Source organism: Propithecus coquereli, unplaced genomic scaffold, assembly GCF_000956105.1.
Source record: "Propithecus coquereli isolate 6110/MARCELLA unplaced genomic scaffold, Pcoq_1.0 Scaffold14, whole genome shotgun sequence".
NCBI lineage: Eukaryota > Metazoa > Chordata > Mammalia > Primates > Indriidae > Propithecus > Propithecus coquereli.
The window spans coordinates 13,332,740-13,354,962 of NW_012138302.1; the positions used below are offsets into that span (position 1 = coordinate 13,332,740).

Sequence of the window (22,223 nt, forward strand, 5' to 3'; positions counted from 1 at the left end):
TGGTATATCTCCCCCTGATTTATGTCTTCTTTAATGTCTCAGCAGTATTTTATTGCTTTCAATGTACAGATCTTGTACATCTTGAACTCCTGGGCTCAAGTGATCCTCCTGCCTTGGCCTCCCAAAGTGCTAGGATTACAGGCGTGAGCCACCACACCCAGCCAGATATTGTGCATCTTTAGTCAAATTTATACCCAAGTATTTCATATTTTTTTTTATTTCAGCATATTATGGGGGTACAGATGTTTAGGTTATGTATGTTGCCCATGCCCTCCCAGTATTTCATATTTTTGATGCTATTATAGATGGTATTTTAAATTTTCAATTTTTGATGATGTGTTGCTAGTATATGGAAATAGTTGGCTTTGCTTTTTTTAGCCTATTTCTTGAAACCTTGCTAAACTGACTTCTTAGAGCTAGTAGCTTTTTTGAAAATCCAGTAGGACTTTTTACATAGATGTCCATGTTGCCTGTGAATAAAGATGGTTTTACTTCTTCCAAAACAGTTGTTCTGACACGAGTGAGGAAGTAACTGCTTTCTGTAAGACACTCACACTCTAAAGAAAGTGAAGTATTTTTTATCATTATGTGAGTTTTGTGGTTGAGGCTGTGGTGTCCAGGTCTCCTCTTCTCTAGGGACAACCCACCCAATCTCTCACTGACATGAACAGTGAGGGAAGCAGCCCAGGATGTTGTGACCAGCCTCCACAGACCCACCTGCGGGCTGGATGAGGTAACCACAGGGCTGACTCCACGGGTGAAGCCAATGTTCCCAATGGCTGGACACGGCCTGGAGGTCAGCAGTCTCCTCAAAGCATGAGGTTCTGCTGAGCTTCCAGAAGTGTCCTGGAATGGAGACGGGATGTTCCTGAAAAGTCCTAGAATTGCCAAATACGCTACACTCTGCCACCCCTCTTTGGACTTTAATGCACAAGGAGCCAAGCACTCGCTTTAGAATAGAAAGGCTTCCAAGAGTGTCAACCACATTCCACCCCTTTAGTCCATCTCCTGTCTGACCTCCATGTTCGTGTCATTGGCTAATTCCAGTTCTCATGATATTTGATCTCTTGTAACAAAAGATATCTGGCCCCAGGTGTCCCAGCAGGCATTGTCACCTCCAGGTATACAGCTCCAGCGAAGGTGGTCCCAGCACATCTCTCTCTTCTCCCAGCCATTCCCACGTGTCCTTTCTCTAAGACGCCCCCGTTCCCACACCCATCCTCCCATCCCCAGATTGTCTTCAGGCCTTGGGCCTCCAGTCACTGCAGGCTGTCCTTCACGTGCGGCTTTAAGGAGTAGGATCTGAATTGTAATCCACAGTCGGACGGCATTTCCCCTTAGTAAAAGGTGTGATCCTTTCCCTTTAAAAAGGCAGAAAGAAAGAAAAAATGGAAGTAATCCCTCGGAAGGGAGCAGGCTCCCTGTCCCTGAGGGACACCCACGGGGATGAACAGGCACCTGCTGATTGTGCTTCACAGGGGATCCTACCTCGGGAGAGAGACCAAAATCAATGACCTCTAGACGTCTTCCAACAAAACAGCCTGGTTCTAAGGGGGAGAGCCCGCCAATCTGCACCTAGTTCAGCTCATTAGAGAACCCAAGTTGGTTTGCAAGAAATTCAAGTAAAAAAAATCATAGCGCCCGAAGAATTTTCTACCCCAACCCTGAGAAGGAGACAGAGGACCAGAGAGAGAGGTGGGAACTTACCTGAGGTCACCTGAAGGCCAGAATCGCACCCAGAGCTCCTGACCTCAGCCCTGCATCCCCTCATGCTCTGATTCTTTCCGAGGAGTGGAACCCGGAGGACCCTGGTTCCCATCCCAGAAACCACCGGAAGATGGCACTTCATTAGAGCCCCTTGCTGTGTGTGTCCAACAGCAGCCGCCAGCCCGTATGTTACACATTTTACATACTTGTGTATTGCCTGTCTTCCCCACCAGGTGTGCACTCCACGAAGGCAGGACCTGGATTTCTTTACTGGTACTTCCCCCATGTCTAGACCATTACCTGTGCTTAACAAATACCTGTCAAAGGAAGGAAGGTGAGAGGGAGGGCTGGCTCAGCAGGCAAAGGGGCCTCTACTGCCATGCAGTGGGTCTCAGTGTCTCTGTCTCCTCACTCATCCCGTGCGCTGCCCCTGGCCCGGCCCAGAGCGCATCTGTCATCAGGACTGTCAGGACAGCCTCCTTTCCTCTGCCCCCAGCCCACTCCCCCACCCCGCAATGCCACAGAGTAACTTCTTACAACACAAGAGTTACTTCCCATTAAAATCCTGCTGAGTAGGAGAAAATACTTGGAAGAGACATATCTGATAAAGGACTTATGCCTAGGATATCTAAAGAATTCTCGGAACTTAATATAAGAAAAAAAGCAGTTTTCAAAACGTGCAAAAGACTTGAAAACACGAACTTGCTGGAGCCTCAGACAGGCCTCGACAGGACTTTTCAAACGGGTTGAAGATTGCTGGAGCCCAGGAGTTCAAGACCAGCCTGAGCAACATAGCAACACAGCAAGGCCTCATCTCTACAAAAAGGTTTTTAAAAATTAGCCGGCTGTGGTAGCATGCACTTGTAGTCCCAGCTACTTGGGAGGCTGAGGCTGGGGGATCGCTTGAGCCCAGAAGTTTGAGGTTGCTGTGAGCTATGATGATGCCACTGCACTCTAGCCTGGGCAACACAGTGAGACCGTGTCTAAATAAATAAATAAATAAATACTCAGAAATCATAAAGGAGACATTACAATTGATGCCACAGAAATACAAAGGATCATTAGCGACTATTATGAACAAGTATATGCTAATAAATTGGAAAACCTAGAGGAAACGGACAAATTCCTGGATAAATAAAACCTGCCAAAATTGAACTATGAAGAAACAAAAAACCTGAACAGACCAATAATGAGTAATGAAATTGAATCAATAGTAAAAGTATCCCGACAAAGAAAAGCCCAGGACCGGATGGATTCACTGCCAAATCCTATCAAACTCATAAAGAAGAACACTCAAACTATTCTTCTCAAACTAATCCAAAAAATTGAACTAGAGGGAATTCTTCCTAACCCATTCTACGATTCCAGCATTACCCTGATATCAAAACAAGACAAGCACACAACAAAAAAGGAAACAGGCCAGTATCCCTGATGAACGCCGATGCAAAAATTCTCAACAAAATACTAGCAAGTGAATCTAACAACAGATCAAAAAGATAATATGACATGATTAAGTGGGATTTATCCCAGGGATTCAAGGATGGTTCAACACAAGGAAATCAGTAAATGTGATACATCACAGCAACAGAATGAAGGACAAAAATCATATGATCATTTCAATAAATGCAGAAAAAGCATTTGATAAAATACAACATTCCTTCATAATATAAGCCCTCAACAAATTAGGCATAGAAGGAGCATACCTCAACATAATAAAGGCTGTATAGGATAAAACCAAATCTAGCATCATACTGAATAGGAGAAAGCTGAAATCCTTTCCTCTAAGAATTAACACAAGACCAGGATATGCCCACTTCCACCACTCTTATTCAACATAGCACTGGAGGTCCTAGCCAGAGAAATCAGGCAAGAGAAAGAAACAAAAAGCAATTACATTGGAAAAAAGGAAATCAAATTGTCCCTCTTTGCAGATGACATGATCTTATATATAGAAAAACCTAAAGACTCCGAAAAACTCTTAGAACTGATAAACAAATTCAGTAAAGTTGCAGAATACAAAATCGACATACAAAAATCAATAGTGTTTTTATACACCAATAACTAGCTGGAAAAGAAATCAAGAAATCAATCCCATTTACAATAGCTGCCAAAAAATAATAATAAAATACCTGGGAATAAAGTTAACCAAGGAGGGGAAAGGCCTCTACAAGGAAAACTACAAAACACTGATGAAAGTAATTGAAGAGGACACAAACAAATGGAAAGACATCCCATGCTTCTGGACTGGAAGAATTAATATTGTTAAAATGACCATACTACCCAAAGCAAGCTATAGATTCAATGCAATCCCTATCAAAATGCCAATGACATTCTTCACAGAAACAGAAAAAACAACCCTAAAATTTGTATGGAATCACAAGAGACCTTTAATAGCCAAAGCAATGCTAAGAAGAAAAGCTGGAGGCATCATACTACATAACTTCAAAACATACTACAAAGCTGTAGTAACCAAAACAGCATGGTATTGGTAAAAAATAGACACACAGACCAATGGAACAGAATAGAGAGCCCAGAAATAAATCCACATATTTACAGCCAACCAATTTTTGACCAAAGTGCCAAGAACATACACTGGGGAAAAGACACCCTCTAATAAACGGTGCTGGACAAACTGGATATCCACATGCAGAAGAATGAAACTATACTATCTCTCACCATATACAAAAATCGATTCAAGATAGATTAAAGACTTAAATATTAAGACCTGAAACCTTAAAACTACTAGAAGAAAACATAAGGGAAATGCTTTAGAACATTGGTCTAGGCAAAGATTTTATGGCTATGACTTCAAACGCACAGGCAACAAAAACAAAAAATAGACAAATGGGACTAAATATCAGACTAAAGCTTCTGTTCAACAAAAGAAACAAGCAACAGAACAAAGAGACAACCTGTAGAATGGGAGAAAATATTTGTAAACTATTCATAAGATAAGGGACTAATATTCAGAATATTCAAGGTACTCAACAGTAAAAAAATCACAACCCCATGAAAAAGTAGGCAAAGAACATAAACAGACATTTCTTAGAAGACATACAAATGGTCAACAGGTATATGAAAAAATGCTCAACATCACTAATTATCAAGGAAACGTAAATCAAAACCACAATGAGATATCATCTCTCCCCAGTTAGAATGGCTATTATCAAAAAAACAAAAAAATAATGTCGGCAAGGATGCAGAGAAAAGGGAACTCTTACACACTGTTGGTGACAATGTAAATTAGTGCAGCCATTATGGAAGACAGTATGGAGGTTTCTTTAAAAACTAAAAATAGAACTACCATATGATTCAGCAATCTCACTTCTGGGTATATATATCCAAAGGAAATGAAATCAGTATGTCAAAGAGATGTCTGCCGTCTCAGGTTTATTACAGCACTATTCACAATAGCCAAGCTAGGAATCAACCTAAGTGTCCAGCAATGGATGAATGGATAGAGAAAATATGGTATATAAACACAATGGAATATTATTTGGCCATAAAGAGAATGAAATCCTGTCATTTGCAGCAACAGGGATAGAAACGGAGGTCATTATTTTAAGTGAAATAAGCCAGACCAAGAAAGACAAATACTGCATGTTCTTACTCACCTGTGGAAGCTAAGAAAGTTGATCTCCTGGAGGTAGAATAGAGCGATGGTTACCAGAGGCTGGGAAGGGTGAGGAGGATGAGGAGAGCTTGGTTAGGCGGTACAAACATACAGTTAGAAGGAAAAAGTTCTAGTGCTCAGTAGCACAGTAGGGAGACTACAGTTAACAATAATTTATCGTATATTTCGAAATAGGTAGAAGGGAAGATTTGAAATGTTACCAACACAAAGAAATGATAAATGGTGATGGCTGATTTGATCATTACACACTGTGTGTGTCAAAATATCACATGTACCCCATGTGACGTACAGTTATTATGTGTCAACAGAAAAATAGACAAAGAAAGGGAGAGGAAGTATCGGGACAAGGGATGTTACATGTTTTGGGGAAACGGACAGTGCAGGGAGGCATTAGCAGGCTGAAGAGCAGGCTGCGTGCAGTAGGGGAAGCCATGAGAACCTCCTGTCACCAAACCTCAGAAAGGCCCAGGAAGTGGAGGCACCAAGAAACAAGGCGCAAGACCAAGCTGCAAACAAGAGGGAAAGCTAGACACAGCCCCACCGACTGCTCGCCCCCCCAGCAGGAGACTGGAGGTTTAGTTTGTGAAGAAGTCCCAGATGGGAGGGGGTAAGTTGGGGAGGAGGCCGGCACAGTGGATGGAGGCAGACGGGCCCCACGGTGAGAAGGGAAAGAGTAGGAGGAAGTCCACACACCTAAGGAGAAGAACAGAGACCACCAGCCTCCTTTCCTAAACACCAGCAGCCACACCTACTCCCAGCCAGGATGGAGGATTCTCTTCTAGAAAAGCTGAATGATCCCTGAGAAAACACCCAGAAACACCGGCATTTGAGGCTCTGCCAACAGGAAGACCAGATCCCCAGCCAATGGCTCCCAGTGAAGCCACTGATTGACAGTCCCACACAGACTCACGGCATTTTTTAGTGCTTTCCTCTTAAATATGAACAAACCAGTGAAAGAAAAAAAGGAAATTGGAAGAATTGGAGACAATGCAGGGGACAAAAGAACTTAAGGGAGACTGTAACTCATATCCTTAGATAAAAGAACATACTGTGTACATGACACAGAACTGGGTGCTATTAAAAGGGAAAAAAGAGAAGCTATCCACAATAAAAAACAGCTCTTGGAAATTAAAAAATATGATAGCCAAAATTTTAAAAGGCAATAGCAGGGTAGATAAGGACAAGGAAATTTTACCAGAAAATACAAGAGGAAAGGCAGAGATGGAAAATAAGAAAAAGGGGGGAAAAAAAAAGTAAGCAAACTAGAGTACCAAACAAGGACATCGAACATTCACCTAAAAGATTCCTGAAAGGGAGAAGAGAGAACACAGAGAGGAATCACCAAAGACAAAAACTCACACAAAATTTTCCCAGAATAGAAGGAACCCAGTGAGTACTCAACACAATGAATGAAAATGGACTCACACTAAGACCCATCAGAATATGAGGGACAAAGAGAAAATCCTAAAAGCTTCCAGAAAGGAAAATACAGGTCACATACAAAGGACAGAAAACCAGAATGGCACCAGACTTCTCAACAACCACACTTGAAGCTAGGAGGCTATGGAGCTAAGTCTTCAAAATTCCAAGGGAAAATTATTTCCAATCTAGAATTTTATTTCCAGCCAAACTATTGATCATATATGCAGGGGAACAATAAGAAACATTTTCAGGCAGGGCGTGGTGGCTCACGTCTGTAATCCCAGCACCTTGGGAGGCCGAGGCAGGAGGATCACATGAGCCCAGGAGTTCAAGACCAGCCTGAGCAACACAGTGAGACCCCCCATCTCTACAGAAAATAGAAAAATTAGCCAGGTGTGGTGGCATGTGCCTGTAGTCCCTGACACTCAGGAGGCTCAGGCAGGAGGATTGCATGAGCTCAGGAGTTTAAGGTTGCAGTGAGCTATGCTGATGCCACTGCACTGTAGCCCAGGCAAAAGAGCAAGATCCCATCCAAAAAAAAACAAAGAAACATTTTCAGGCATGCAGTCTATCAAATATATTACCTCCCATCACCTTTTCTCAGGAATCCCCCAAAACAAGGGAGTAAATCCAGGAGGAAGAAAATACAGGACTACTTTGATAAAAAATAAAACATTTGGGGCCAGGCCAGGTGGTTCACACCTGTAATCCCAGCACTTTAGGAGGCTGAGGCAGGAGGATTGCTTGAGGCCAGGAGTTCAAGATTAGCCTGGGCAACACAGCAAGACCTCATCTCTACAAAAAATTTAAAAATTAGCCAGGCATGGTGGCACGTGCCTGTAGTCTCTCTTGAGCCCAGGAATTTGAGGCTTCAGTGAGCTATGATCGCACCACTGCGATCCAGCCTGAGCACAGAGCAAGACGCTGTCTCAAAAAAAAAATTTTTTTTTAATTACATTTAAAAGCTGGTTTTTCCTGAGCAATCTGGTCCCCAGAAGCTGGTCCTCATGTCCTCACCACAATTTCCAAAAACCAAAATGTTCAATTCTAAAGGGCATGTTTATTCACATTTTAACATTCTGAAATCGAGATTATATTGCAACTGATGGTCTCCTAGATAAATAAAATATGGCGGCAGCTAGCACTTGCAAGCTGTTTTACAGTTTGCCACAGTATTTCATGCACCTTTCCTTTCTTGGGCTTCATGACAACATCCTGAAATGAGTTCACCAACCCCAATATGAACACCAAGAAATGAGTAGCTTCCATGTGGTGAAGCCACTCGGGGCAGAGCCCAGACCATGTGTGCTGTGGATGGAGGCTTTAGCATTGATTGAGTACCTTTTCCTTACCGAGAGTTTTCAACAGATCATTTCATTTGCATCTTCTCAGACATCTGCTCTTTTGACAGCTGAAGGAAATGAGGCTCAGAGAGGTTAAGCAACACACCCCACCTCACACAGCCAGCAGGTGCCAGAGCCAGGATCTGAACTTGGGCATCTCTCCACTGCCTCCACTGTTTGGCTGGCATTAGGGGCAGCAGCTGTGTTCCCATGGGAACCAAGCACGGGGGGGAACCCCCAGCCCACCCCAGAGTAAGCCCTTCCCTGCCCTCGCCCCCTCTCCTGGAGCGTCAGTTGCACTCACTGCATGATCATGTCCCGAGCCAGGTCTGAGAGGTAGCGTTTGGATCCATCCAGGGACAGGGACCGGTAGCGCTGCCGTCTGTCCTTTGTCTCCATCAGCCAGGTGTTCAGGTAGCGGCCCACACCTACCGGGTTCTGTACCAGGGAGAGGACGGCAGGACATCAGCAAACCTGGCCTGGGGATTTGACTTTGGCCTTCTCCCCTCCCCCTAGACTCTTCTCCATCTGTTATGAATTGAACTGTATCCCCCAAAAAGATATATTGAAGTCCTAACCCCATTACCTAGGAATGTGATCTTATTTGGAAATAGGGTTGTTGCAAATGTAATTAGTTAAGATGAGGTCATACTGGAGTAAGATGAGTCCTTAATCCAATATGACTGGTGTCCTTCGAAGAGACGCACAGAAGGAACATGGCCATCTGAGGGAGGCAGAGGCCGCAGCGATGCATCTACAGGCCAAGGGATGCCAAGGATGCCGCCACCACCAGAAGCTACAAAGAGGCAAGGAAGGATCCTTCCCCACAGGTTTCGGAGTGAGCATGGACCTGTGGACACCTAGATTTGGGACTTCTAGCCTCCAGAACTGTAAAAGAATACATTTCTGTTGTTTTAAGCCACCTAGTTTGTGGTCCTCTGTTATGGCCGCCCTACGAAAGGAATACACCCTCCCACCCAGATATCTGGGCTGTAGATGATACAAGAGGCACCAACAGAGAGGTTCAGAAAGAAGATGTCACTAGCTCAAGGTGACACAGCAAGGGCAGAAGAAAGGCAGGACACGAACCCAGCTATCTGCGGAAATAGTGCCAAGCGGTGGGCTGGGAGACGTCAGGACTCAGAGACTAGTCCCAGGTAAGGCAGAATGTGCCTCCCACATGGGAGAGGCCTGGTCCACGAGGGAGCAGACTCCAGGCTGGAGCGTGTACGCAGAGGGGCTTCCTGCCCGCTGGGAACCCTGGCTGCACATCAGCCCTTCCCACTTCAGAGCGGCCGGGGCTGTGGTATGGTCACTGGCTCTAGTCTAAACATTTTACTTGGGGTCCCCGAGTGAAGACAATCTGCCCTGCAGGAGGTGCAGGCTGGAATGAAGAAAGGAAGGATTGGTCCTCACCAGGATGGGCCAGTCGGGGCTGGGCACGCTGAGGACCCTGCCATCACTTGGGGAGCTAAGGAGGTGGGGTGGCTGGCATCCTCCCCTGAGAGGAGGAAGAGCTCAGAGGTGGGGCTGCGGGGTGGGCAGTGGGAAGGAGCAGGACAGGAAGACAGGGGCATTACAAGCAAGCCATTCCCAGGGAAAGCACGAGAGACTTTGAAAGCAGAAAGCTGTTCAAAACCAGGCAAAACTAACCTGTGCTACCAGGAGTCAGGCCAGGGGCTACCTGGTAGGGGATGGGGCCGTGCAGGGGCTCCTGAGTGCTGGAAACAAGAGCTCTTGAATGCACGAGGAGGTGGTTACACAGGTGAGGTCATTTTATGACAATTTATGGAGGTGTGCGCTTAGAATTCACGTACCTTTCTATATGATTATTGGACCCTAATAAAAGGTGTGCTTATAAACTGAAGGGTGGAGTAAGAGAAATAGAGTGAAGTCAATGCCCAAGGCCACTGTCAATTCAGGAGGCAAGCACGCACCCCCAGGAGCTTAGCTGCTTTACAAAACACTAACACACAGAACGGTGTCAGGGGATGGCTGCTTCTGGGGAAGGGGACAAGAGCAGGAGAGGGAGGGGCCAGAGGGGGCCTTGCTCAGTGGGGATGAGCTATGGGCCAACTTCACCAGCTGTGAGGCCCCAACACAAACACAAAGAGAGAATGGGCTCTCTGGGAAGATAAGAGAATGGGATGGCTGCAGAGCGGTGTATCTTAGCTCACTGGTTCTCAAAGTGTGGTCCTGGGAACTTATTAGAAATGTGAATTCCCAGGTCCCACCCCAGGACTGCTATATCAGAAGCTCTGGCACCAGCCCAGCGACCTGTGCTTTAACAAGCCCCGCAGGTGATGCTAATACCTGCTCACCCAAGTTTGAGAACCAATGCCTTTGAAAAATAAGACAGTAGGAGTGGCTGTCAGGTCTTTTGGGGAAAAAGAGGGGTAGCATCGGCTTGGTCAGAGCATCAGCTCCCAGGGGACAAGGAGGGTTCGGGGCTGCCTGTAGAGGCAGGAGAGTGTTCCCTGCCCATGTATCCCCCACTCCAGACCCACTCACCCAGCTCCCCAGAACATTCTGGCTGGCCTTTGTGCCGAACCGCTTGGAGGCCAGCAGGAACGGCGGCTGGTTGGCGTGTTTGGGTTCCTCCTCTGGTGGAAGCCAGAAGCCAGGGCCAGATGTGGCCTAGGGGTGAGGAATGAAGGCTGGAAGCTGGAGAGGCCCTGGCACTGGTTAGCCTGGGGCCAGGGCAGGGGAGGGCTCCTGGCAGCTGACCGCACCTGCCCAGCAGCCCTGGGCCTTGAGCCAAGGACGGTGGGAGGTGCCCAGCTGCCTCCCAGCAAAGGGGCCATGCCTTGCCCTTGTGGCCCACGGCCCCTGCCCCACTCCAACCGCCACCCAGAAGCCTGACACCTTGTTCCAGGTTCCCAAGGGCCCTCAGTCTGGTAGGGTCCAAAGAGATGTGCCAGATCCCAGTCTGGGGAGTGGAAGCCGCACAGGCCTTGCAGCCAGAGGAGCTGGGTTTAGATCCCAGCCCCTTCTCCCCCTTTCTAGGGGCGCCGGGGCAAATCCCTCCCAGATCTGGACTTCGGTTTCCTTTTGTGAAATGCAGATGATAATCTCTGGGTGGGGAGGGGAGCAGGAGAGCACCTAGCAGGCACTCAGGAACCGCTGGTACCGTTTTTCCTTTCTGGACTCTGCTCCTTCCCATGCGCTTAGGGGCAGACCCTGCTCGGAGGCCTGACTGAAGCCCAGGGCCTTCTCGGACCACTGGCTGTTCCCCCCCACACCCTCCTCTCCCACTTGCCCTGACACCAAGGCAGAGCCCACTGCTCCCTTGGATGGTGCATCCTCTGCCCTGCTCCAGTGTCCCCTCGTCCTTTCCCCGGCGCCCTGAGGGCCAGGGTGGAGACGGACACTGGCCGGGCCCTCCCTGGGGGAGGCTCTAAGTACACAACCTCATCTAATTCTCACACCCACCTCACTGCTCTCACAGCACATGGTGCACACCGAGGCCCAGGGGGTGACAGGGTCTCACCCAAGTGACTGGTATGTGCAAGGCCAGGACTGGAAACCAGGTTGGTCTGATCCCCCTCAGAACAGCCACCCCACCCACCCCAGTCCCCGAGGGCCAGAGCGGAAGGGCGGCCACGGGGGCACACTGACCAGTGTTCGGGGGCACTGGCTAAGGGTGGCCCAGTAAATCCTCTCCGAAGGGGTTTTCAGGTTGCGGGGAGCTTTGGAAAAAAACCCACGCTTCTTATTGTGACGTGAGTTAAGCTCGTCTATGAAGCTCTTGAAATTCATCAGCTCCCTGGGCTTTTTTTTCTAAGAGTCAGAGAGAAAGAGATCTGTTATGCCAGCAGAATCATGAGCCCCCTGTCAACCCTCACCCACAACCAGCGAGGAGCAAGTGCCACCAGCAGCGAGGTATCACTCGCCACCCCGCCGTGCGCGCATCCCAGCCAGGCCGCACCGGGGCGAGGCCAGCCGCAAGGCCCACCTGACCCGCGGCCGGGAGCAGACAGCGCCCCAGCGGCAGGTGGAGACGGCGTCAGGCTCTCGCACCCGCCACATGCCACACCCGACACCCGGGTCATCCTCGTCCATTCCCTCTTTCTTCCAGTGACTTGTGACATTTATCGAGTCAGGCACTGTTCCAAGCAGGAACGATACTTCAAATATTTAAAAAGCAGCAAGCGTGACTGGAGGAGCAGAGAGGATTTGGGCGGCAGGGAAACGACTCTGTGTGTGTGCATGTCACGCGCTCGTCCAAACCCACAGAATGCACGCCACCCGGTGACCCTAAGGTAAACTGTGGACTCTGAGTGATCCTGGCGTGTAGGTTCATCGACCGGAACGAATGTGCCCGTCTGGCGGGGGACGTCGAGAGAGGGCAGGCTGTGTGTCATGGGGGGAGGTCAGGGGTGTACGCGAACTCTCTGTATTTTCCACTCAGTTTTGCTGTGAACCTGAAACTGCTCTTTGAAAAGCCTATGAAAACAAACAGACAAAACCAGCGTGGCCTGGGCCCTGGCCGCAGTGCCTGTGGAGGGTCCGAGGCCCTGCCGTGCTGGGCAGGACACGGGAGGTCTGGGAGGTCCTGGGTAGCAACGGGGCAGGGGGTGGGCGGGGAGGGCTCAGTTCAGTGGCTGATCTGCCGACTGGTCCCAAAGTCCTCCCACATTAACCACCAGCCCTCCTATCCCTCCCGAGGCCCTCGCCACAGCGCTCATCACCTGCTAACACTCGCCTGGAACTTTTTTTACTCACTGGTGATTGTGTTTCTTTTCCCACTAGAATGTAAGTTCCACAGGGCTGATTGCCCTGCACCTAGACTCCTACCTGGCCTAACTGTACACGCCGAGTGAACGCACAGCGGAGACAAAATAAACAGGTAATTAGACTAATACTCACTCAATCCCAGTGGCTATAATCACGAAACAAAGCACAGCGTGCTGTGAAAGCACATAACAGAAACTTGAGGTGGGCAGGAAAGGAGGCGTCAAGCTAAAATTCTACCTCGGTTTCCCCTCCTGGCCCTCATTAGCGGAGCGCTGGCACTAAGCCAGCCAGCTGAGACGGGCCTGTGATGCCTGTGCAATGTTTCCCAAACGGCAGGGCACCCAGCCCTGTGCCGTTGCGTCCCCGCAGGCCTCGTGGCCAGTCTCGCACCCAGCCCTGGCACCGTGGGCCACCCGCACCTGCTGCGCAGTTCATGCCCCTGCAGAGCAGAGGGACTGTGAAGCCAGACAGACGTGCTGGGGGTCAAAGCCTGGCTCTGGCCCCTACCAACTGTGTGGCCAGCCTCAGCTTCCTCACAGGCCCCACCTGCCCTGGCAGCAAGGGTGAAGTGAGTGGGCTGTGGGAAGGGCCCCGTGCAGCACCTGGCACGTGGGGTGGTGTCCCTGGTGTTAACTAGCGAGGCCTGTCATCCCGCTGGGGAACGGCCCCCACGCCTCCCAGGTACGCACCTGCACAGAGTAATGTCCGTAAGGCAGGGGCTTGCTTCGGTCACCAGAGAAAGTGTCATAGGGGCCGCGGGTGCCCACGGATCGCTCCAGGTATGTCTCGATGCCACTTTTTAAGAAGTAGGTGCCGGGTCCCAGACCACTCCCCTAGAGCACAGCAGAGGCGATGAGCCCTGCAGGAGAGCTGCCGAGGCAGGCCCATCGCCCTGTCGGGTCTCGGTTTCCCCGTCTGCCCCGGGAGTCTCCCTGCAGCACGGGAAGGCAGCCACGGCCTGGCCGGGTGAGGGGGATACCTGATGAGCCAAGGGGGAGGGCTTGTTGGTCATCCTGCACATGAGGCCCTCGGAATGGGACCGGTTCCAGGCGTTCTCCTCCAGCTTCGCGTAGGGGTTGCCCTTCTCCCCGTAATTCCCGGGGCCTGGATTGTAGTTCTGTGGGGCAGTGGAGGGAGCATGAGGACGGTCAGTCCCACTCCTCGTGCTGAGGCACCTGGGGGAAAGACCCGTGGGACCACCATCCCCGAGAGGGGAACGGGATTTGCAGGGTGCCCACGTGCCACCCACCCCCAGCACACAGCACTGCGGCTCGCACCTTCACCCCCAAGTTCAGCCTCCTCCCCAGGGCCGTGTCGGCCCGTCCAAGTTATGACTTGTTGCTTCCTCACCACACCCCACTTTTCGGCCAACGTGAGCTCCTTGCTGCTCCCCAAGCGTGTGCCACTCTGCCCAACCTCCTGCCCTCACCTGTGCGTGCTGTAACCCCCACCCGAATGCCCCTCCTGCCCTCTTCGCCTTGGAAAATTCTACGAATCCCGCAAAGCCGGCTCAGACGTCCTCTCTCCTGAGAATGAAGCCTCCCTTGCCCTGTCACCTCAGACAGGTACAGGCTTCAGCCACCTCGACAGTTCTATCCTTTCTGCCCTGCACTGAGGCCCTACGTGACACGAACGGCTTTCTCACCACGCCGTGAACAGCGCTGTGACATGAAGGGCCTGCAGTCCTGGGTTCAGATCTCGCCTCTGCTACGTCCTAGCTGAGTGGCTTTGGGCCTTCTGGGCTTCGTGGTCCATACTGGTGACATGGGATAGTAATACTGTCCGCCAGGGTAAGGATGATGAAGTTAGATAATGTCTGTAAAGTCCCCTGCATGGTGCCCAGCACATAGTGGGCACCAACACATGATAAGTCAGGGTGGGGCGGCTGACTGTCTTGGGGAGTAGGAGGAGAGGTTAAAACTGTAGCTGAAATGACCATCTGGGACCAGACTGCCAGGGCAGGAGTGTGGTCTTCACAGGTGCAGTGAGGAGAGCCACCCACAGAGTAGGTGGGTGGGTGGGTCGAGATTCTCGGGCAGACACCTGGCAGGATGCTTGCCGCTACTCTGCACCTTGCAGCCACACGGGGTCGCTGCTGCTCCACAGATGACTCAGCTGTGCCCACCTCTGGGCCCTGAAAGCTGGCCCTGGGGAAGCACGGCGCGAAGGGGCCAAGGACCTCTGCTGGGGGGAGTCAGGCCACTGCGGGCATCAGATTTGTTCACCCCCGAGGAATGCCACCACACGTCACCTCCTTCCAGGGTTCCCAGGTGTGTTCTGGAGAAAACCACCAAGGGTGGCTGGCCCCTGCATTGTGTGTGAGGACCCCCACTAGCCTTAACACCTTGGTCCTGGGGGTGACCTGATGAGATCAAGTCAGCACCATCCAAAATTATCAGATGGGGAAACTGAGTTTCGAAGAGGCAAACCGTGTGTCTGAGGTCCCACCTCCGGAAAGGGGCAGCACGAGTTCCAACTCCAAAATCTATGATCTTTCTGAGCCCCTACTGTGTGCCAGGCATTGCGGAAGGCACTGGGGTGGGTGGGCAGTGGGCAGCCCAGGTCCTGTGAAACTTGAGAAATGAGGGTCAAGACAAGGGGTGAGAGTGGCCCTGCTCCGGGAGCCCACAAACCACGTCTGGCACAATGACGGGCGCTTGGCATAATCTCATTTCTTTCTTAAAACCTTCAAGTTCAGAGGTTTAGTACCACGCTCAGGCTGATGTGAAAGCGTATGATTTTAACTAGAATGTTATGTTGTCAGAGCCTTTGGGACACAAGAAGGAATGATTGATTTGGCAGGGGAGTAGGGTGGGAATGGAGGAAGCGTCATTTGTAAGACCTTTTTTTAAGCTGGGCCTTGAAGAATGAGAAGGACCCCCAAAGATGGGCATGGGGGACAGTGGGAGGGTCGCCCGGGCAGGAGCAAAGGCAGGAGGAAGAGGGACCGTGTCAGACTTGTCCCCCCAACAGCCCTGCCATCGTCTGGGCTGAGCTCTGACATTCGGACCCTGTATTCCACAGAGTCAAGGAACAAAATCCAAGAGCTAAGGGAGCCAAGCCTGTGGGTGAAGTGCAGTGGTCGTATGTTGGACCCCTCGGATTCATATCCTGCTCCTGCCCCTCCGCCGCTCTGTGACGCTGGGCAATGGGTTATTTAACCTCTCTGTATTCCAGTTTTCTCATCTGTGGAGTGGACATAGTGATAGTACCTACTTCACAGGGTTGTAGTGAAGAGTAATTAGTAAGTGGTAAGTGCTATGCTAAGTGTCTGCTATTATTACTTTAGATTTGCAGGTAATGACTCATGTTTAGATGCCTCCAGGCCTCCTCTCTCCCTAAGCTACAGCTACAGCTTCTGCACCCAGAGATGCTTCTGCTTGTCCCTTGAACGTGGCAAGGAGTAATTTCCAGCCTTTGAAGAGGGTTTCACAGTGGTGAGGTGTGGGAGCAAGGCCCTGGCTTTGGGGTTGGACATCGCCACGTTTGGATCCCAGTTTGCCCGCTCGCCAGCTGTGCAGCCTGGCACAAGTTGCACATCCTCTCTGAGCCTCCAGGGCATCATCTGGAGTGGTTGCAAAGAATTAGAATGTTTTGGCACACCTAGCACTCAGTAGGCACGCATGCACTTATTCAGTACACAAATACTCATTGTGTTCCTACCATGTGCCAGGCACTGTTGGACCTCAGAATGCCTCAGTGAATGAACCAGGCAGACCTGGTCCACCCTCAGGTGCTGCTGTCCAGTGGGGGAGAAACACTAAACACATAATCACATTAGGGACTCCTAGGAAGGGAGGTGTCCCCTCGTGGGGCTCAGGAAGGCTTCTGGAAGCTGGGAGCTGCAGGATGAGTAGCCGTGCCTCAGGCAAACTGGCTGCTGGGGCAGGAAGGGCATTCCCAGCAGAGGCAACAGCAGGCGCAAAGCCCTGGCTGGGAGAGCATGGCACATCTGAGGAGCTGGGAGGAGGACAACGGTGTCCAGTGCAGAGAGTTCAAGGCCAAGGCAGAGGAGGGGCACCCAACAAACAGCACTGGCTCCTTTGGCAGGGGGGTGACTGCTGCCTTCTCCCTCATGACCTCTCTGAGCGTGAGCCTCACTCAATGTCCTCCCCGCATGGGATGATCACCCCACAGTGCTGTCACCCCCACCTCTCGCCACCATCTCCTCCTACCAGGATGCCCCAACCCTGGCCCTCATGAGCAAGGTGTGTCCCTAAAGATGTAAATCAGGTCCTGCCCCTGTCAAACCCTCCACTGTCCTCTGACAACACTTGGAATAACACTCGAAGGCCCCACTTTGGCTGCACAGCCCTCCCAACCCAGCCATTCACTCCTCTGCCCTCTCACCTCCTCTTGCCTTCACCCACTCCCCCCGGTCACCCCAGCCTCCTGCCTGCTGGTCTGATTTGACGAGCATGTTCCCACTGCCTGGAATGCTCTACCACAGATATGAGTCTCCATTGCTCACAACCTGTAGGTTTGCTCAAATGTCACCTCTTCCTAGAGGCCTTCCCTGACTACTCTATATATTGCACCCCATCACTGTCTATCTCTTCCCTGTCTCATCTGTCCTCACAGCCCTAACTATACATGTATTTCCTTCTTTCTACTGTTGTAGAAAGCCATTAGGATGTCTGCTTCATGAGGACAGGGACCTTGTCTTCAACACTGCTGGATCCTCAAGGCCTAGGACAGTGCATGGCACTTAGTAGGTGCACTGCTTCCTGGCTGGCTGGCTGGCTGGATATATGGATGGATGAATTTGTTGAGGACCTAATGTATGCTGGGCTCTCTGCTGAGGACCAGAGATGAACCAGACCCATCCCTGCCAGAATATATGACAGCCAGCGGGCCCACGGCTGTGGCACTGGAAAGCTGAGGGGCTGTGGGGACCCAGGGAGAGCCTGGCTGGGCTTGGGGAGGAGACAGGTACAAGGAAGGGCGTTTCCAGCACTACCCAGGCTGCATGCTCTGCAGACAGAGGGGGAGGGCAGAAGGGACCCTGCTCCACGTGTGAGAATACCTACCCCAATGAGTCCCCGGAAGCGAATCTCCCCAGAGCTGAGCAGCCCCCGGGTGCTACATGGTTTCTGCTTCAGTTGTTCTAGGAAGTCTTTGAAGTTGTAGTAGCCGGGCCCCAGCTTTTGCTCCTGCCCCAAGAGAAGAGAGCAGAAGGTGAAAACTTTAAACCTGGGAATGTCCAGGCAGGGAGAAGCCCAGGAGATGATGGTGTTCCTTAAAGGATGAGCTTGAGCTCCTCCGCCTGGCCCTGGGAGCACACTGAAGGCCGCACTGGAGCAGCTGCAATGCACAGGAAGACCTGGCCCCAGAGGCCTCACCTGCTGCCGCTTCTCTCTCATGATGGCCTGGTACTGGAAGTGGGGCAGCCGGCTCAGCCGGGTGGCTTCCTGGGCCTTGGCCCAGCCTGTGCCCATCTCCTTCTTTAGCTTCTTCTTGCTGAAGCAGGTCTCCTGGGAGCCGTAGGTTCCAGGTCCTATGTGGGACTGAGTCAGAGCATGGTCAGAGCTGTGCCAGCTGCACCCACCTGGTCCACCCACAGAGCAGGTCCTCCCCAGGCCACCACCCTTAGCTGGGGGCAGGAGCAATCCCCCTCTGTGGGCCCCACTCCCAGCACCAAGCCTGGCACTGGAGAGCTTGGCACTCAAGGTACAATCATGACATTCTCCATCACTGGCTGCCCTTACACTTTCAGGAGTATAACAGCTCGTTCCAGAACCCACAGCTAGTCAGTGCAAGAGCTAGAAATGGCACGGTCCTGCATTTGTCACACACATCAGAAACCCCACCGGCCAAGCTCTGTGCCAGGGGCTGCAGGCATGGGGAGGTAGAAGGCAGGCCCCTTACACAGCTCAGCTCGTCCACCACGGTGGGTGACTCCAAGGGCCAGTGGCCAGACCCCATGGGAGGAGTCAAGGAAGCTGTGCAAACTCACCAGTTCCACAGAATAATGAGTGGAGTATGGCGCCTCTGTGAAGGTGCTGAGCTTCTTCCGGTTGGGATAAACAGCAGAGACATCGAACCTAGGGAGGGACGGAGGCCCAGTGAGAGCCCAATGCCCGGCACCTGGCCCTGGCTTGGGCAGCTCTAGGGCATGAGGGAGTTGGCTTCCCAGGGGAGATGACCTTGGAGCTGGCCCATGGCGGATAAGCAGCAGGGAAGCAGAGCTCCCCACCCCCACCCCGCCCCAGCCCATCCACCTCCTCCTCCCAGACGCATTTTTTTCCACAGTCCTTATCTTATCACTACCCGACATTTTATACATATACATATTTTTATTATCCACCCCCTCTGCCCTCCCCCACAAGAGTGCAAACTCCGTGAGTGCAGGGTTTTGCTGCTTTTTCACTGCTGCAGCCCCAGATCCTAGAACTGTGCCTGGCACATAGTAGGTGACATATAGATACATGGATCTATGTAGATACGGGTACCTATCTCTCTATCTATCTAGAGAGGAAGAAAGACACCAGGGCTGAAATCCCATCCATGACTTTTTAGCTGAGGGACCTACTCTCTAAACCTGGCCCATAGTAGGTACTCTTGGAATGGTTTTAAGGAACTTAGTAAAGATGGTAAAAGAGCTCTGGGCAGGGAAGGGCAGCAGGTGTGAGCAGAGAAAAGCCCAGGCCCCTCCCCGAGTTCCCTCCTCCCCGGCTCCCCCTACAACCTTCCTCCCCAACCCCCCCACCCGCCTGTGCAGGTGGGCGTTCTTTCCTCCAGGCAGGCCGAGGGTGGCTGGAGGCGCAGACGGGCCCCACCTGTGGCTCTGCACCCCGAAGGGCGCCCCGCTGAACCACTTGGTGGCCATGGCGCCAGCCGGCCCGCAGCGAGTTCCCCGGCAATCTGGTCGCCCCAGGGGCGCAGCCGCTGCCACGGCAACCCGGGCCTTGTGATTCGCCGGCGAGACCCGCCCCGCGGCCCCGCAGGCGCCCCCTGGCTTTTTCGCTCATCCATGCACATTTTCAGAGCTTCCTCGCCAGAGAGCCTTCCCTGGCCCCTGCAGATTTAATGGCCCCTCTTGGTGTTCAATATGGACGCCATTTGGTCGGGTTTTAGAGTCATTTATTGAGAAACTGTTTCTGATTTCTCTCGTTATCCGAGCGCCCTGCACGGGGTCTGGGAGAGCTGATGGGAAACCGAGGCCCACAGAGAGGGCACGACTTGGACAAAGGCCATCCCAGCTCCTTCTCCACTTTGGGGAGGGAAGGAAGGAAGGAGTGCGGGAAGGAGGGCCGCAGCGCAGGGTGGAGGGGAGGGCTAAAGAGAGGAACAAGGGGTTGCAGGGACAGTCAGGACTCAGCCCGGCCCCAGACACCCTGATACCCACTCTGGGCGGGCACTGTGCATAGTGCCTGGGACCCAGATTTGGTCTCTGCCCTGACAGTAGTGGGGGAAACAATGACCACACAGTGTGGTCCGGCTATGAGAGAGGGAGGCCTCTGACCCAGGCTGTCTGGGTAGGTCAGGGAAGCCTTCCTGGGGCAGAATTCCAAAGTCAACGTTGAAGCCTGTGTAGGACTTGCCAGGGGAAGAAAGGAATTGAGGGTGTGTGCCCCCAAAAGGGCATGCCCTCTCTTCCCTCCTTTCTTACCCCCACCAGTGCCCCAGATCATGCAATAAGACTGAGATTGTCTGTCTTCCATGACCACCTTTGATCCTCCCAAGGGCCTTAGGCAAAGGCAGGGCTGAAATCTATACCCCATTCCATGGTGACAAGATTGAAGCCAGAGAGAGGTAGGACTTGCCCAGGGTCCCGCGTTCAGTCTGTGCCAAAGCTGGAGACATAGTGGTTCTCCTTCCAGGCCCCATTCAATACCCTTCTGACTCCCCCAAGGTGGTATTTAAATAAAAAGTGTGGCCCCCAGCACAGCTGAGACCTGGACTCCTGGGCTCTAGGCCGTGCCCATGGCTGGCAGAGCGTCCACACTGTATCCCTGAACTAATTGTCAGAGGCAGGAATACACATAGACCAGACAGGTTGGGTCATCTAAGGACAGATTCTGCCCTTTCCCAGCCGTGGGACCTTAAGCAAGTCACTTCCTTCTTTGAATCTCAGCAGTCTTAGCTGTAAAATGAAGCTAGTAATCTCTGTCTCCCCAGACTGCTGTGAGGATTGAATGACCTCATTTAGGTAACACTCCTGGCACACAGCAGGAGCTCAATAAAAGGTCATTCCCAGCCCTTGGGAAGGGAACTTACTGAGGCCCAGGACAGACACTGTGTCTCATTCGCTCTTGGTGCAGTATCTGGCACACAGAAAATGCTCAGGAAATATTTGCTGAATGACAAGTGAATGAATACATGAATCTAGTCCAATTTACCAGTGACATACAAATCCTCAAAGAAACATCCTAATCCTGGTTCTGCTGCTTCCTAGCTGGTGGCCTTGGGCAAGTTACCCTGGCCAAGCTTCAATTTCCCCATCTGTGACATGGACATAGGACTGTAGCTTCCTGGAGGAGCTGTTTCGAGGTGTCAGGGAGGGGCAGATGTGTACACTCTCGAGTCCTGTGCATGGGGAGGCCCTTCGGCCAGCTCAGGTATTCTGAGGGTGGCCAGATCTGCCTGCAGTGGCATTCTTCTCTTCTGGCCTGAGCCGCTTGGCTCCAGGACTCTTGGAGGAGTGACCAGAGGAACTAAGCCAAGGCACTGGGCCGGGAGTCCTGGCTGCAAGGCAGGCCGGAGCAGGCCAGGTGAGCCAGCTCTGCAGCAGGGCAGCCTGCCCTGGTCAGCCCGAAGGTTCCCCGGCACGGCAGCGTCCTGCTCATAGCAACTCACTCATCCCTTCTTGTAGGTGCCACTGCAGCCCTGCTTCCACTCCCATGGTATACAAGAAGAAAATAAGGTTCAGACAATGAAAATAACTTGCCCTGGTCACATCTAGTGAGGCATAGGGTCATACGGCAGATATGGGACCTGTAATGACATTTTGAGAGCTCGCTGGCTGTAAGAGTGTCTAACCCATCCAGACTCTGGAGCCATCTGTTATGTCAGTGGAGTCCAGTCACGCTTCTCAGCCAGGATTCAGGCTCTGTGATAGGGCCACGGCCGCTACCTTCAGTCCTCATCTCCTGCCTTCTCTGCCCTACGCTCCGTGAGCTCCAGCCGCATGGGGCTGCTCTCTCCCTAGGACACACCCTGCGCTGGTGAACCTCTGGCCTTTTCATACCTTTCCTGCTGCTGATATACCCCCCACACCTACTTTCCCACCCAACTCCTACTCATCTTCTCAGAGTCAGAGCAAAAGCCAAACCCACACGATAGGATGGTTATTATAAAAAAAAAAAAACCCCCAAAAAAACCAGAATAACACACATTGGTGAGGATATGGAAAAATTAGAACCTTCATGCATTGCTGG

General features: G+C 51.6%; 1 protein-coding gene across 1 annotated transcript; it reads right to left on the reverse strand.

Annotated features, from left to right (window-relative positions):
• Window positions 1-897: 897 nt before the first annotated feature.
• Window positions 898-19,672, reverse strand: LOC105806311 (chromosome unknown open reading frame, human C1orf177). The gene is made up of 10 exons (XM_012639415.1): window positions 19,623-19,672; window positions 18,800-18,887; window positions 18,186-18,350; window positions 17,874-17,996; window positions 13,823-13,960; window positions 13,533-13,676; window positions 11,725-11,886; window positions 10,618-10,743; window positions 8,411-8,544; window positions 898-1,361 (listed from the first exon to the last, which is right to left on the reverse strand). Exons 1-10 carry the CDS (start codon window positions 19,670-19,672, stop codon window positions 1,289-1,291), a joined length of 1,203 nt encoding a protein of 400 aa, XP_012494869.1. The 3' UTR covers window positions 898-1,288.
• Window positions 19,673-22,223: the final 2,551 nt, after the last annotated feature.

What these genes read in the sequence shown, in the direction of transcription:
- LOC105806311 (XM_012639415.1), bottom strand. Translation starts at nt 19,672, where the DNA reads ATGGCCACCAAGTGGTTCAGCGGGGCGCCCTTCGGGGTGCAGAGCCAC. An exon ending in TGAGAGAGAAGCGGCAGCAG is followed by an intron (nt 17,997 to 18,185) that starts GTGAGGCCTCTG and finishes CTCTTGGGGCAG; the next exon opens with GAGCAAAAGCTGGGGCCCGG. An exon ending in ACGGACATTACTCTGTGCAG is followed by an intron (nt 11,887 to 13,532) that starts GTGCGTACCTGG and finishes TCTGACTCTTAG; the next exon opens with AAAAAAAAGCCCAGGGAGCT.